The sequence below is a fragment of the Sardina pilchardus genome, chromosome 6 (genome assembly GCF_963854185.1).
Source record: "Sardina pilchardus chromosome 6, fSarPil1.1, whole genome shotgun sequence".
Taxonomy (NCBI): Eukaryota; Metazoa; Chordata; class Actinopteri; order Clupeiformes; family Clupeidae; genus Sardina; species Sardina pilchardus.
Genome location: NC_084999.1, coordinates 9,329,542 through 9,344,577, shown reverse-complemented (window position 1 = coordinate 9,344,577; position 15,036 = coordinate 9,329,542). Strand labels below are relative to the sequence as shown.

Sequence of the window (15,036 nt, the reverse complement as noted above, 5' to 3'; positions counted from 1 at the left end):
ATCAATTCATTGACCGGCGGGGACTCTTGTGACAGCGCAGCGGTAGGCTAAGATGTGGTGATGAAAAAAGGCAATAGAGAGAGAGGAAGAGAGAGAGAGAGAGAGGAAGAGAGAAAGAGAGAGAGAGAGAGAGTATGAGAGAGAGAGTGTATGAGAGAGAGAGAGAGAGAGAGAGAGAGAGAGAGAGAGAGAGAGACTGATATGCCATGTGACAGAGTGATTCTGATAGACTCCAGATGTCACCGCCGCCGTCTCACAGAGACGGCTGCAAAAAAGCCCGTTGGCCGAGTGGAAAGAAACGACAGTCTTGCCTGAAGTATTCCGATGATGATGATGATCATGAGGTGGCCGCGAGCGGAGCGGAGCGCCTGCCCTGCTAGTGCTGCCATAATGTGGCTGGGGAGAAACACAGAAGCACAAACCCTGCTGTTCTGTAAACATGTTAATTAGCAGCTTTTCCTCACAATACTTGTGGTTGTTTAGCATTTAACTGTTCCATTTGGCCTTGGCTGGAAACTCGCACGGCTCCCTCTTAACAAAGCTGGAATTCTTCACTTAACACTCAAATGAGTCTGCAAGCTCTCCTCCATCCATCAATTTAATGTCTTATCTTCGGCGTATACACTAATGTTAGCTTTAGCTAACACTTATGATTTCAGTGTCGCTAACTTAGCCCCATTTACAGTTTAGCACTAACGTGCCGCTAAGTCCCTGGCTCCTACGCCCTAGCATGTGAGGCTGAGTCAGTGAGTGTGTGAGCGTGTGTGTGTGTGTGTGTGTGTAGTCACATGGGTCACTGTTATCTCTGGGTTAATGCCCTGAATATTACCCCCGTCACAGTGTTGATCAGGGGGATTTAGCGGCCATGGGGCTGACCTGTCAGGTCAGAGCAGTGGACAAACACAGTGCTCGTTAGACAATAGCCTGCAGGGGAAAGTCATTTAGTGAGCAAGCACTGTATGTAGCAGTGAGCAATGACCACACACACTCACACCCACCCACCCACACACACACAGACACACACAGACACACACACACACACACACACACACGCACGCACGCACGCACACACACACACGCACATCTGAGTCACCCATGGCATGAGGACTGAAAAAATTCTCAAACACACATACTGTACCTCCACACACACACACACACACACACACACACACACACACACACACACACACACACACACACACACACACATAGGGACTCAATCTATGCTCCACACAGGGCAGCACCCACGCACTCACACAAATATACTCACACCCACTTATTCAGACACACACACACACACTTATTCAGACACACACACACACACACACACACACACACACACACACACACACACACACTTGCCAGCTTTACCACAGAACAGCTGCAGAGGCCTCAGGGTGGGACAAGCGCTCCAATGAGGCAATGCGCACAAAACACACACTTTCCAACCAGCGGGCAAAACATTCAGCGCCCTTTCCTCCTCTCTCCCGAGGGTCTCGTCCTCAACACGTCCCACGTTGGGTTGCCGTTCACACACACACTCTCCCAAAACATGTTTGTTCAGACTGTTTTAGAAGGGCAATGGTGGTGCTGGTGCTCCACCTGTCCCTTCAAAGCAGGAGTTGCTGTAGTCGCAAACAGTCACAAGAGGAAGTCAAGTCAAGTCAAGTCAAGTCAAGTCACTTTATTTATGCAGCACATAAAAAAAACAACAGGAGTTGATCCAAAGTGCTTCGCAAGTCAAGATAGAGAGGTCAATTGACTGCACATACTGTACTGTGCAAACATGGAAACGGAGCCCAGAGTTAGAGACTGAAAGAGGGATGACATAAAGATACCCCCCCCCCCCCCGCCCAACAACCCAAAATTCAATTCAGTAAATATGCATCTATGCTACATTTACTTTCAACAGCAACAAAAATTGTTGAGCTAACGCGGTTAAAAAAAACAAAAAAAAACAGGTGACGTTGACCTCAAATTGTGGGGACACCCCGTGGTCCGCAGACGCGGAGAGTTTTACGGCCCTTGGTAATGGGGAGCTCTGGGGAGCTCTATAAATTCCTCTTCTTCCTCCGCTCCGAGAGGAAGTCACCAGTGCCCTCCGTCCATGCACCGCCGCTCTCTGACTGCAGAGGCCCTGCGCTTCTTCGGTGCGCCACAGGCGCACACTGTTTACCCCTGTTGTCGGCGCGGAAACCACGGCAACGGGCCTCGCCATTCAAAGGCAGCCGGTCTAAAGCTCGCTTCATATCTTGGAGACAGCGAGTGGAAAAGACCTAAAGCGGGCCGTGCAAAATTCCACACGCCTCGTCCAAGAAAACAACAGCGTAGGAAAGATAGTAGAGAACGGGCTACAAAGGAGAATGAAAAAGGGAGAGAAGGGGAGAGAGAAGGAAGAGAGAAACAGCACAGCAAGAAAGAAAAAAAAGAAAAAGAATGAAGGGATTGGATGCAGGACGTAGCCTACGTACGTGCAGCAGGAGTGGAGGGGAAAGGTAGCACGCGCCGTCTGTAGTCTGTCAAACGCTGTCAGCGGTATCTTCTGCCATCAGTACAGCCAGATTTACGAGGGGAGGGTAGCTCTTTCGTAAAAACCTGAGGAGAGAATTTAGAGGCCCGATGACGTAACAGTGTGTCTGGGTGTTCTGACCCGACCCGTGCTCTTCCCCGGGAGACGCTGACCCCTGACGGAGGGTTCACTTGCTTTGGCTGCGAATGAGCAATGCGGAGTGGACTGTGGTGGGTCCCCTTCACCTTGCGGGCCCCAGTGGAGGCTGGAGACTGTATACACCGAGGTTTGAGTCGAGGGAGGGGGGGGGTCTGCCGATGTGAATACGGGCTGTGTGCAGACGTGGATAAATGGAAAGTCTTCGCTTGAATCGAAAGCCTTCACTTGAGAGCGAGCGCAGGTGCTCTTGCAGAGAGAGGCTTCAGTGAACGTTTTTTTTTTTTTTCCATCACAAACATTTACCAGAACTGAAGCCCCAAAGTGTGTGACCTATCAAGTCGACTTGTGTACCAAAATGGGAAATTAGATGTTCACTCATGACGTGTGATGAGTAAAATTCCTGTCTTTTTTGCCTCTGGATTCTACACTTCAGAGTGCAGTGCACTAACTAGAAGGGTTCTCTCGCACACTTTTAAGGTTACTTAGTTGGTGGCTTAGCCAGTCTCTGCTGAATTTTAGACATTGTGCTACATGTGGACTGGTTGGGCATCTGTCTTCATTCCACCAGATGCAATTCAAAACACGTTATCTGACTGGTCTGCCAAGCCATGTGAGCACTGCAGCAATGTGTACTTTCCCTAAAAGAGCACTCACACATCAGAGAGACCTGAGCAAGCGCGTTGGGGCACCAAACAAGGCTGTTCCAGAGCTGCACGCGTTCGTTCGAGGATCTACAGGGAGAGGTGGACTTGTCCAACTGCCAGTTCAAAATGTTCCGTGTGTTTTAATAGCACAAGTGCCCGCCTGGTCAGTGGGTGAGAACGTAATCAAAGCTCGGTGGGACGTGTGAGGGATGAGGTGCTCTGCTGGCTCTAATTGGGCATTACCAAATGGAAAAAAAACATTCCCGAGGAGGACTCAGAGACGTTCGGAGTCGAGCGGAGAGTGCAGGGCCTGGTCTGGTCCGCCTCGGAGCCAGACTGTTCTGATAGCGTCTGTCGTCGCAGGGTGATGACCTCACCTGACGAATCCCAGCGGGTTAATATTTTTAGTCGTACAGTGTTTTTGTTGAACGCGGCCGTGTGTCACTGGAGAGCGTGCTGAGCAGGTCTGCGGAGTGTCTCAGAGAAACATATGGGGATTTTTTTCAGCGTTGGTCACCACCACAACACAAGGCTGATCAGTCTGCAGAGCATATTCTCGTCCTTAACAGAGTACACCACAGCACGCCCTCCACCCCACACCCCATGTGTCATCCAGTCACACGAGAGGAAGGCTTGTGCTATTATTTAGGGCCTCGGAGTCGGAGAAGAAAAGTCACTCTTTGAATGTTTAACACTCTGTAAAGCGCCATGAGACATGTGCAATGTTTTGGCGCTCTATAAGTAAAATTAAATTGAAATTGAAATTGAAATCTTTGCGCCAGCAAAGCATAGAAACATAACATTTTTGCAACACGCCAAAAGGGCAGAGCCTTAACAGCCCATGGGTGGCTGGACTGGAGGGGCATAGATACTGTAGTAGATGTTGGCCTTTACTACCACTACTGCTCCCTGCATCAGAGCTTGGACTAGCCTTCAACTCTGAAGGGGAAAATATCAAGTCATCAAAGGGCATCTCAACCACACTTCACAGTGTTGACAGCTGCTTTCCGATCCCTTGTAACCCTATGTGTTCTTGTGCGCACTTGGTGAGAAAGGTCTTGTGGCTCAGGAAGCTTGCTTTGTTGTTGATGTTGTTTTTTTGCTGCTGTTATGGGTGGGTGGGCATTCAGGCTACTTGCAGTGCAGGCAGTACCATGAAGATGCATTGCTGTTGTGTCCTGGGTCCTGTTGTGTTAAAACGCCTTGGTTGTTGATCGGCGGCTGTGAGAAAATAGCCCGCTAAGGCACAAGGAATTTAACGCCTGTGTATATCGGAAGTGAAAATATGTTTCGTCTCAATAAAAAAAGGCCTGACGCTATGAACAAATCTGCTATTTATCTCATTATTATCATACTTTGATTTGGATGACAAACAGCAGTTTAGATCTGTGACCTCAGTAAACATGACTAGTTGTTGACTCTCCCCCCCTCTCAAGGGACAGTGTGTGTGTGCATGTGGACCCTCTGTGCTGGCCTGTGGCCAGCTGGCCGTCATTGCTGGGAGGTCAGTCGGCTTGGTCCCTCGTGTCCCTGGGAGTGGCTCTCGTTGGCAGGTACATGTCTCAGCAGCGTACCATGATCTCAGTCACATTCTAGTCATTCTAGTGGCGGTCCTGACCGGAGGAACACTGGGACTTTCCCTGCTTCCTATGCCTGCCACAACTATTATGCAAAAATCTCACAAGGGAAAAGATAAAGCCGCTGTTTACTACCATAAAAACAAAAACATCACCGAGATCTCTATGTCAACGCAGTGACCCATGTGGCCTGTATTCTGATCACCTTTTCATTCCAGGTGACGTGAAGAGTGGTGAACATTCTGTCCCATGTTATAGGCCTTGACCTTATTTGGGGATTGTAATACATTATGATACAAATACAGACAATTGTTTGTAACACTGTAATACTCATACATACAACAGTGTCATTCTAAAACAAACATCTATGCTGTGCTTGTTCTACGGTTGAATACTTTGTAAGCAAATACATGTCAGCAGTTCTGTACCTGCTGTCTCAGTTTCTGCTACAAACCCAGTCCTGGCGTGTAGCGCATCTCAGACATTTCCTGGGCCCCGCCTGGAATCCCAGTGATACTGTATGTCAGCCAGCTGGCCCGTGTGTGGCTGACTATAGGTCACCCAGTGTCGCCTCTCATCTCACACACCGTGAACCCCACGGACAAACAGTGTACGGACGGGATGCTTTTGGCTCCATGGCCACAGCTGCTCCCTCCATCTCTCTCTCTCTCTCTCTCTCTCTCTCTCTCTCACCCTCGCTCTGCCCATCCCAGCTTATCTGCCGCCAGCTCCCGTCAGCCCAAACTTCTCGTAAATCGCTCCGGCGCTGCCAAAGCCGTTGGCCACAGTGTCCTTATTATCCACCTCTGTGGTTGTAAACTTACAGGAATGCGTTTCTAATGCGCGTGTGTGTTACTGTAACAGCTCTCTCTCTCGCTCTCTCTCGCTCTCCCTCGCTCTCTCTCGCTCTCTCTCGCTTCAAAAAATATCAACAGCAAGATGCTGACACGAAGCCAAAGGTCTGTCAGCTTTGTGTGCCAAGATCGGGTCTCTGATTAAAACAGCGTTCCATGCATATGCAAATGCTGTGTGGGGAGAGAGAGAGAGACTTTCATCAGCACGCCAACTGATCACCATCTCAATTTACGAGAGGAAGCGAGGGCAAGATCTGTGCAGTTTTACAGGATCAACACAAGTCAGTGTGATGATAAATGATTGGGTGGTCCTCTCAAAAAGCACTATGTGGCGTCAGAAAGGATATTAAGTGAGCAGAACTGGGGTGTGCCATAGATAACGCCATGCTTGAGATTTGCCCTCCCCTCCCCAACAACCAACCCCGTCCCGCCCCCCCACGCCCCCACCCCCAACCGATGGAAAGACGCACTAAAACAGTCCCGGCATGCAAACACAGCTGCTGCAAACATAAATCACCGTTCCCTGTTCCCTGTTTGCCTCTGACAGCAAACCAATGGCTGTGTGTGCAAGTGTGGCACAAGACAAGTGAGAGGGGGGAACAACTTCGAGTTTCCAACAAAGCTTTCAGCTTGAAATAATGATAAAAAAAACATTGCACGTCCCTGTTTCCTCTCCTTGTCACACTGCGTTGAAATGAAGACATATTATGTCCCTTGGCTTATGCAGTGCTCATGCACAATTGATTAAAGGCATTAGGCTCTGAGCACGGCCAAGGGTTGAGAGAACGTCTTTCCACTTTGTACACCAAACTTCCTGTTTGTGTTGTCTGGAGGGCCCCAAAATAACTTTTTCGTCGACGTTCGCCTGCTTGCTTGACGTGAAACCAGTTGGGTTCTGTGAGATGCTCGCTCGTGTTCATGTCGTTTCCCTTTCCCTTAAGTGTATTCCCATTTGACCTCTGACCCCCGCAGTCATCAAGAGGAGAGTTCACTTCCCATACTCTGCCCTGCACTAGAGAGGAGTGTACGAAGGAGGGAGGGAGGAAGCCGACGTTCTTCTCCAGAGAAGCTACAGTGACGGCTCCCCCGGAGTAAAGCAGCATTCACACCAAGAACGATAACCATAACGATAACCATAATGATAACCATAATGATAAAAGCATTCATACTGACCAACGATAAAGAAGTCTCTCCTCATGTTAATGGATGTGATGGGTTCTGACTGGCATTTAACTTTTTATCGTTCTCAAAATTGCTCTGAAAGTGATCCCCAACGATATCGTTCTTCATGTCGTTGTCATTATAGTTTATGTGTGAACGTCGTCATTCATATTAACAAGAACGATATTTGTTTATAGTTATCGTTATAGCTATTGTTCTTGGTGTGAACGGCCCTTAACTTGGGGGTGGAGTTTCTCAAGGGCACCGTGGTGGCAGGCAGCCCCTATAGGATCCATTTGGAGGTCCAGATCACTGGGCCTCCACCACCGTGAGATATACGAGATGGCGATAGATGCCTCCCTCTGGACTCTACTGTCCAGCTCTCACTGCCCTCCCCATTCGCACATCAACATCTCATATCCCAGAACAGCGTCGGAATCGGTGGGAGACAGCCAAACGTCGTGACACGGATCTCCCAGTCATCCGCCTCTGGCCTGGGAAGGAGAGGAAGGGAACGAGGGAGAGAGGGAGAGAGAGAGCGCGGGGAAAGAGCAGCTGAGACAGATGGAGGAAGCGGAGGAGAGATGGGAAGACAGGAAGGGAGGGATGGATGATGAAAAGACACAAGACGGGCAGAGCGAGGAAAAACTGAGAAGAAAAGAGGATGTCGGAAAAGGTGCCGACGCAAAAAAACCCAAACACGACGGTCGTCGTGGCGACAGACGGCGATAACTCCAGCAGGAAGGTGCTGGCGGCCCGTGTGTTTTGCGAGGTCAGCTGATGGCGTGTGAGACCAGGACTCCGTCCTCATCACGTTGGCATCAGCATATCAGAAACCGATTGAGGAGCCGCAGTCCCTCTGGCCATAAAGAAAGCATTCAACATGCTAGCGCGGCTAGCGTCAGCTTCATGGGTTACTGAGAGCCGCTGTGTGTGAGGAGACCATTGTGTGCAGGGAAAAGTGCCACGCATGCAGAATGCACAAGCACAAGATGAGTGAAGGGGGCAAAATTGATCTCCAGTGCAGAGAGCAGCAATGTGGGAACAATCTGGGCAGTGTGTAGTGAGAATTACTCTCTCTTTAAGTCTCTGTTCCTCCATCCCCCCCCCCCCCCCCCTCTCTCTGAAATGTCAGATATGAACGTGGACCATTGTGTGTGCATAGTGAATCGGCAGAGTGCAAGAAGGACGACTTGGATACCAAAAAGGGGAGGGGAGGGGGGGGGGGGGGGGGGGGGGGTACATGGTCAGCTTGAAGACCCTGAAATGTCCACTTGTCCCGGGGAACAATCCTCCCATCAACGAGGCGCGGGAGAGTGGGCGGAGGAAAGTTTTCCGGGATCCCTGACCTCACAAGGGAGAGGTCAAAGTTCACTCACCCGGCTCATTCCTTCCATCAGGACATTCCCTCTCCCAGTGCAGCGATCTTCCCTTTGCTCCAACTGTGAAAGCCATTCACTATGCACCTCTTAAAGCGCAGAGATCGATTGAACAGCCACATTACTACTTTCAAGTACTTTTCTACGGAGCTTTCCACTTACTTTTCCTGAAGGAGTTTTCAAAGAAATGGTCAAGCTTTGGTGTCCTTTAAAGTTGGCTTTTGACGGGGTGGAGATTAGAAATTAAAATGATGTATGATAACCTAAGCCTTCTGTGTGCAGGGTTGTGATCTGTGACAAATAGACAAACAATCACCATCATCAAATGTCAAACAAATTCATTTGACTGATAAGCATCCCCAGTCATCAATAATGGCAGCCAACAATCATTTGAAATGCTATAGTTAAGACAAAGGGCAATAAAACGGATGGACAAAAAGTACTTAATGGGTGGCAACACTGACTTTCCGTAGTGCGGTCCTTTGCAGGAACAGAGGGCTCTCGAGCACATCTATGAAGTAGTTCAATGCATGTGTGCTTCCACATCTCCCTCTTCTGACAAACCTCTGAAATTACATTCGGCAGACGATAAGATTAATGAGGCTCAGTTGGTACCACTCTGTTTTTTGGCTCAGTGGAACATGTGTTGGACCATTTATTTTCCTTAATGGGGCATTAATTGCAGTTCGTGACATCCCATAATTTATCTAGGGTGTCTGACAGGGTGCCCTTCATATCTCTTGGTGTGCGTTGATTTCCCCTACTCTTAGGAATTCTGGATGATGTGAGGTCACATACATTGAAAACAACCATGGTTTTAAAGGTTTTTTTTTATTGAAAGCTTCATCAAAAGAAAAAATAATAAAAATCAAAGTTAAAACCGAACATCCACTGATCTACACAATTTCTCAGGATCACAACTCGAAGACTAGGGAGGCATGACTGTGTGGCAAATCAAAGAAAAAAAGAAATAGCATCACTGAACTGATCTGGTTTCATCATCTTTTAAAACACCTGCACTATACAAAAAGACAACCTCATAAATAGTTTTTCTTTTTTTCCTCTTTCAATAATTTAATTTGTGATAGAGGTTTTGCCGTTTTTATTTTCTTCCTTTCAATTTTCTCTCCTATTTCTAAAAATACTCTGAATTTGGTTGAACAGCATCTCAGTGGTTTTTCAGTCACCTGTGTAATCTTTTGATTTTATAGAGCCGAGTCAATTAAATAGGAAGTACATTTGTCTCTCCAGCTGTTGCAATAGTGTCCTTTCTGGGGTACAGTTCTCATTAACACCCTATGATTGTTTGATTTTTTTTTTTTTTTCAATCAGACGGAGAACTTTCATTACAAGATATGAATACCACAAGAGACAGTTCGATACGGCCATTGCATCATTCACTTTCTGATCTTTTGTGGGCCAATCACGGTGAGAGAAACCGGCCTTGTGGAGACTGCCTCGCCCAATCAGAAACCTGCGTAAGCAGCGTGATCATGCGTCTGATTTGGCAGCGGTCCAGTTTGCCATACCTCCCATCCCTGATCTCCCCTCTCTCTGGCTCTCAAAGGCTGAGGGCCTGCTAACACACGAGGCGTCGGAGAGTTAGCGGACTCCGGCAAGAAGGCAGTAGATGAGCAGTTTAAAGAAAAAAAAAAAAAAAAAAAAAAAAAACAGCTTGTGTTTTTCAGAGCATCCGTTCGAAATGAAGCTGTTTTTAGCAGTCTCCTCTCCTCACTTCAAGAGTTTTCGTGTCCCTGGTGTCAACAGTTCGGTCATCTCAAGAGCAACTCCTTGTCCATGCAGTCATGAAGGTCATTTCCCCCTTTAGAGCAGCATCAGGATGGTTTAGCTTTTTAACTTCAGCTTTTTTTCCCATAGAATGAAGATGGACTTAAACAGAAAGGTCAGTCAAAGTAAGATCTACAATTCCATCTAAGCTTACACACACACACACACACACACACACACACACACACACACATATACAGAACAGAGATGGAAATAGATACACATTCCCTCTTTTCAACCCCACTCCTGTGTGAAGGATTTTTAACAGGACATTTTACAAAACGTCTGTGAAATGTGACAGTGAAACGTAAAAAAAACCACTCACACACACACACACACACACACACACGCACACACAAAGATCAACAATGTTAAACCTATAAACTGATATCATGAACTGACTAAGTGTGTGTGCTAACCTTCATTCTCTTTGTTGTGAATCACCCACACTGTACACAATGAGAAGAGAACAAAACAGATGACCGAAGCATAAGGACACACCTACTATGTTAAAAATAGAAACCAAAGATAGGCATGTTCATTTTTCTACTTCAGGCGACTCTTTCACTTGAGAGGCTGCTGATCTATGCGTAAAGGTCTCTTGTAGAGGCGCCCGACCTTCTGCTTGCTATTTTGAAGAACAGGAATATCATGTATGTGTATGCGTCGTGTATATTGTAAAGCTCCAGTATCTCCTGTGGTTGTGCTGTCTCAATCAGTCGCATAAAAGTTATAACTCAGTGTGTCTCTCTCACTACTCAGTCCTTCATAGCTTTTCATAGCTGATCAGCAGCACCTCGAGCGGAAGGCAGTCAGGCGAAACCTCCATAGCTTATTCCACAGATGTGAAGTGAAAGTTCTAAAATGAAGGCACTCACATGATACTGTGTGACTCTCGAAAAAACACCACTCACTGCACATTTCAAACCAATGGGGGGGCTGCTCTTCATCTTTTTTGGACACTGGAGGACTGAAGGAAAAAAAAAACTAATTTTTTTGACTATTCGGGTGTGGTGACCGGTCAGAAGTGAGGGGTTCACATCTCTGTTCTTCTACTTTTCTCAGTGTTCTCCTTTTTTGAACGGCAGAGTTGAGGTCAGGTTACGAGAGCTTGTTATCAGCGTGGACCAGAGGAAAGCATGGAGAATACTGCACTATACTGAGTGGAGCAACAACTGTGGAGGAATGTTAAGGCAAAAAAGTCTTCACTTGTCTCTTCCCTCAGTCTCTCTCTGCCCCTCTCCCTCTCTTTCTCTCTTTCTCTCTCTCTAGTGTTGATCATGTTCACCAGCTTTTGAAACTGCATGTCCTCATAGTGTGAAAGAGACAAATGAGGTAGCTTGTGAGCACAGTTTGGGGATGCGAGCAAGCGTGAGACCTGTGTGTGGGAAATGCTGTGTTGCTTACTTCCGACTACCTTGACAAAAACAAAAAGCACCCCTGACAGGTCAATGAGACGACTTTAAAAAAATGCCCTTTTGCAAATCTGTCACCCCCTAGTGGGAAACAATCACACCTGCACACTAGGCCCATCCGCCGCCTTCTTTTTAACTTTCTTTCTTTCCCCCTCCCCTCTCTCTCTCTCTCTCTCTTTCTCTCGAACATACTCACAGATGCACCAGTGGAGGAAAGTTGAAACCTATGACGGAAACAGATGTACAAATCTGGTTTGGCCATTTCAGGTCAAACGGGGACACAAGGTGAGAGAAGAGAGGCCTGAAAAATATCAAATAGAACAAAGAAAACAACATCTTCCTCCATTAGCCTCCAGTGGGGATGGGGTACTTCATCTTTGGTATAAAATCTGCCACCCATAAGCTGCATTTGATCCACAGCTAAGAAAAAAACGAAAGAAATTGTCAACAATTTCCTATTTCTATTGCTTTTTGCACACGGTTGCGTTTCTTTTTTTGTCATGAAGCTCCTATCTATTCACTTATTTTTGCGCTGCCAATGTTTTTTTTTTCCACATTTAATCTTTCTTCTTTTTATGCAACGAGACAAGCATAGCAGGCGGAGAAAAACACCTCAAAGCTCATAAAAAATATTGCAGAATAAAAACAATAATGCCATTTTAAAAAGGGATCTGCACTACACAATAAACTGCATTTCCCATGATGCAGCATCAACATTTCTTTTTTTTCTGGTTGAAGAAATACCATTCCCCATTCATCACCACAATAATTTGTTCAATCTTTAAAACACACAGTTGCCACTGATAATTTAAAAGTTCTTTCCACACAAAGAGAGCCTCTGTACTCTGAAACAGCTAAAACATTTAACGCCTTCTCCTTTGTGGGAGGTTTTGAGCTGGTTGACTTGTCCATGTGCCTCCATACATGACAATTGAGAGAAAAAAGTTCTGTGAAGTTCTTGAAATTAAGGCAACAAATATCCAAGAAAAGGAAAAAAAGAGAGAAATATTTAGGTTCTCTAAAAAACTAAAAGAAAACTCATACAAATGACAGCAAGAAGAAGTAGTTAGAATCAGAGGAAGACAGATTGTTTTTTTTTTTGTTTTGTTTTTTTTTGTCTAGAACTCGCTTCCTCATCTAATAGAAAAACTCAATGTCGCTGAAAACCTACCAGCACATTCAAATATATATTTTTAAAACCTTTCTTTTTTTTATAATCTTTTTTTTTTAAAACTGAATTGATTAATGAAGAATGTTCAGCCCCATGCTGATAGACATTTAACCCAAAGGGTGAATTCCCAGACTGCATTGTTCTGTTCTCGGACTGAACAAGTCCAGGTATTCCTTTTGCTTGGTCCAGGCAGGAAATCTATTTTTTTTCTCTTTAATTTCTGGTGCCTGCGCAACATCAGAAACCATCCTTTCATTGTTCGAATCCTTCCATCGCCCCCTCTCCCACTCTCTTTTTTCACTCTCTCCGTCTCCGTCTCCGTCTCTCTCTCTCTCCATCCTTCCCTCCATCTGCCGTCTCAGTGCAGTCCCAAATCTCAAGGCAATGCAGTCGCTGGAACACTCTCTCCTCCCTCTCTCCGCCTCCTCCTCCTCCTCCTCTCCAACGCCTCCTGTTGTTATCTGTTCAAATTAAATGAGAGAGACAATGACAATGGAACCATTTGTGCTATATTGTTGTGTGTGTGTGTGTGTGTGTGTGTGTGTGTGTGTGTGTGTGCGAGAGAGAGAGAGAGAAAGAGAGAGAGAGAGAGAGAGAGAGAGAGAGAGAGAGAGAGAGAGCTATGGTAGAGTTGGTGACTGTGCCAGCAGTTCTAATATTGCAGAGGCAACGGAGCTATTGACTGGAATGCTAAACAGATCAGGTGTTTGACATCCCACCCCAATGTACTCTGTGAGGGGAGAGAAACCAAGTGCATTAGAGTGAACGCATAAGAAACAAAACGAAACTGAGCAAGTTAGGGGCCATTTTTAAAGCACCTCCACACCTAACTGGATTTCATGTTGATGTCAGGTCCTCACATAGTCACGTTTTCTTTTTTTTTTTATATATATATCAAATTGCTACTAATACACATGCCAAGGCAGAGACGAGTCTTTAAAATATGTTCTATGCACTTGAGTCAACTAAATAAGCAAAACCAATACATGTTCACTACTGACATGTACAGTATATCAGATTGTTTCAAAGCCAGGAGTCAGGACCATTTAATTAGCCTGGCCCCCGCCTGACTACGTACTTCCGCTCATTTACATTTCTCTTCATACTCCGTCTGGTATAGTTTGATTCAGCTTTGTTTACTCCGGCAAGTGCATCTCCGTCCAATCAGCAAACAGAGGGCGTTCCCAAGAGCGATTACATTTAAGTTTCAAGCCTATCGTTATCGTTGTGTCCCCCGTGGTTATCATACGTCATTACCAAACGTTAGCGATTTAACTGCAATAAATTCAAACTTCAGACAAGCGTTCACAAACCAGGAAATAAACGTTTGCCAATGGATCTAGGCCAGACAGACTCTCTGCGAAGAAGAGAGTCTGGTCTCCAGGCTACAGGACCATCACCTCCATCTTTAGAAATGATGGTGTCTGACTGACATCTGCTCACGTCCCGCCTCATCTTCACAAATGAGCCAACTGGCTGCCATGTTATTGGTGGGCACAAGAGGATGTCTCTGTGTGGACTGGCTGTGTTTCCAAGCTGGGATGATCAGCCAATCCACTCAGATGACGTCATTTGTGGCCATCAGTAAGGTAAACGAAACTTAGCAAGTCAGGTGCCATTTATAAAGCACCTCCACACCCGACTGGGATTCATGCTGATGTCCAACAGTAGGTCCTAGACGTGTGTGTGTGTGTCCCAGACATGTGTGTGTGTGTGTCTCAGATGTCTATCTATCAAACTGCTACTAATACACATGCCAAGGTAGAGATGAATTTCTGAAATATGTTCCATGCACTTGAGTCAACTAAATAAGCAAAACCAATACTGTCCCCATTGTCCACTATAGACTTGTACAGTATATCAGCTTGTTTGAAGTTCTCATGTGTGCATGTCATATCAGCTGAAGGTAGAAATATTCATCTGTGATGTGGGGTGATGTATTTTGGTGCACAGGTATCGTACAGTATCTCCATTAATGCTGATCACTAGTCTTGCTGGTGTGGAGGCGGTGCGTGGGTGCACAATAGACCCCTCTCCAACTGCAAATGTGTGTGTGTGTGTGTGTGTGTGTGTGTGTGTGTGTGTGTGTGTGTGTGTGTGAGTGACAGAGAGAGAGAGAGGTGTGTGTGTGTGTGTGTGTGTGTGTGTGTGTGCGTTTGTGTGCGTTTGTGTGTAATTGTTCAGGTGCAGGGGGCTGAGTTCTAATGACAGCTCACACACACACACACACACACACACAAACACATATCATTACAGTACATTTAAAGTCCAAACAACTGTACATTCCGCCAACGCTGCACTTAAGTCCTGAAAGCCAAACACTTGCATTATCTGCCCATATCGCCATTAGCGTGTGGTGTGTCCACAAATCAGCTGGGC

At 46.3% G+C, this 15,036-nt stretch overlaps 1 protein-coding gene across 4 annotated transcripts in view; it reads right to left on the bottom strand.

Moving 5' to 3' along the window:
* Positions 1-9,095: 9,095 nt before the first annotated feature.
* The window catches only part of rbms3 (RNA binding motif, single stranded interacting protein), a 151,295-nt gene continuing 145,354 nt past the window's right edge, over positions 9,096-15,036 (bottom strand). For all 4 annotated transcript variants that reach the window (XM_062538348.1, XM_062538347.1, XM_062538346.1 and 1 more), the window contains one exon: positions 9,096-13,118. In XM_062538348.1, coding sequence (XP_062394332.1) covers positions 13,115-13,118 — 4 coding nt within the window. In that variant the 3' untranslated portion in view covers positions 9,096-13,114. The remainder of the gene's footprint in view (positions 13,119-15,036) is intronic.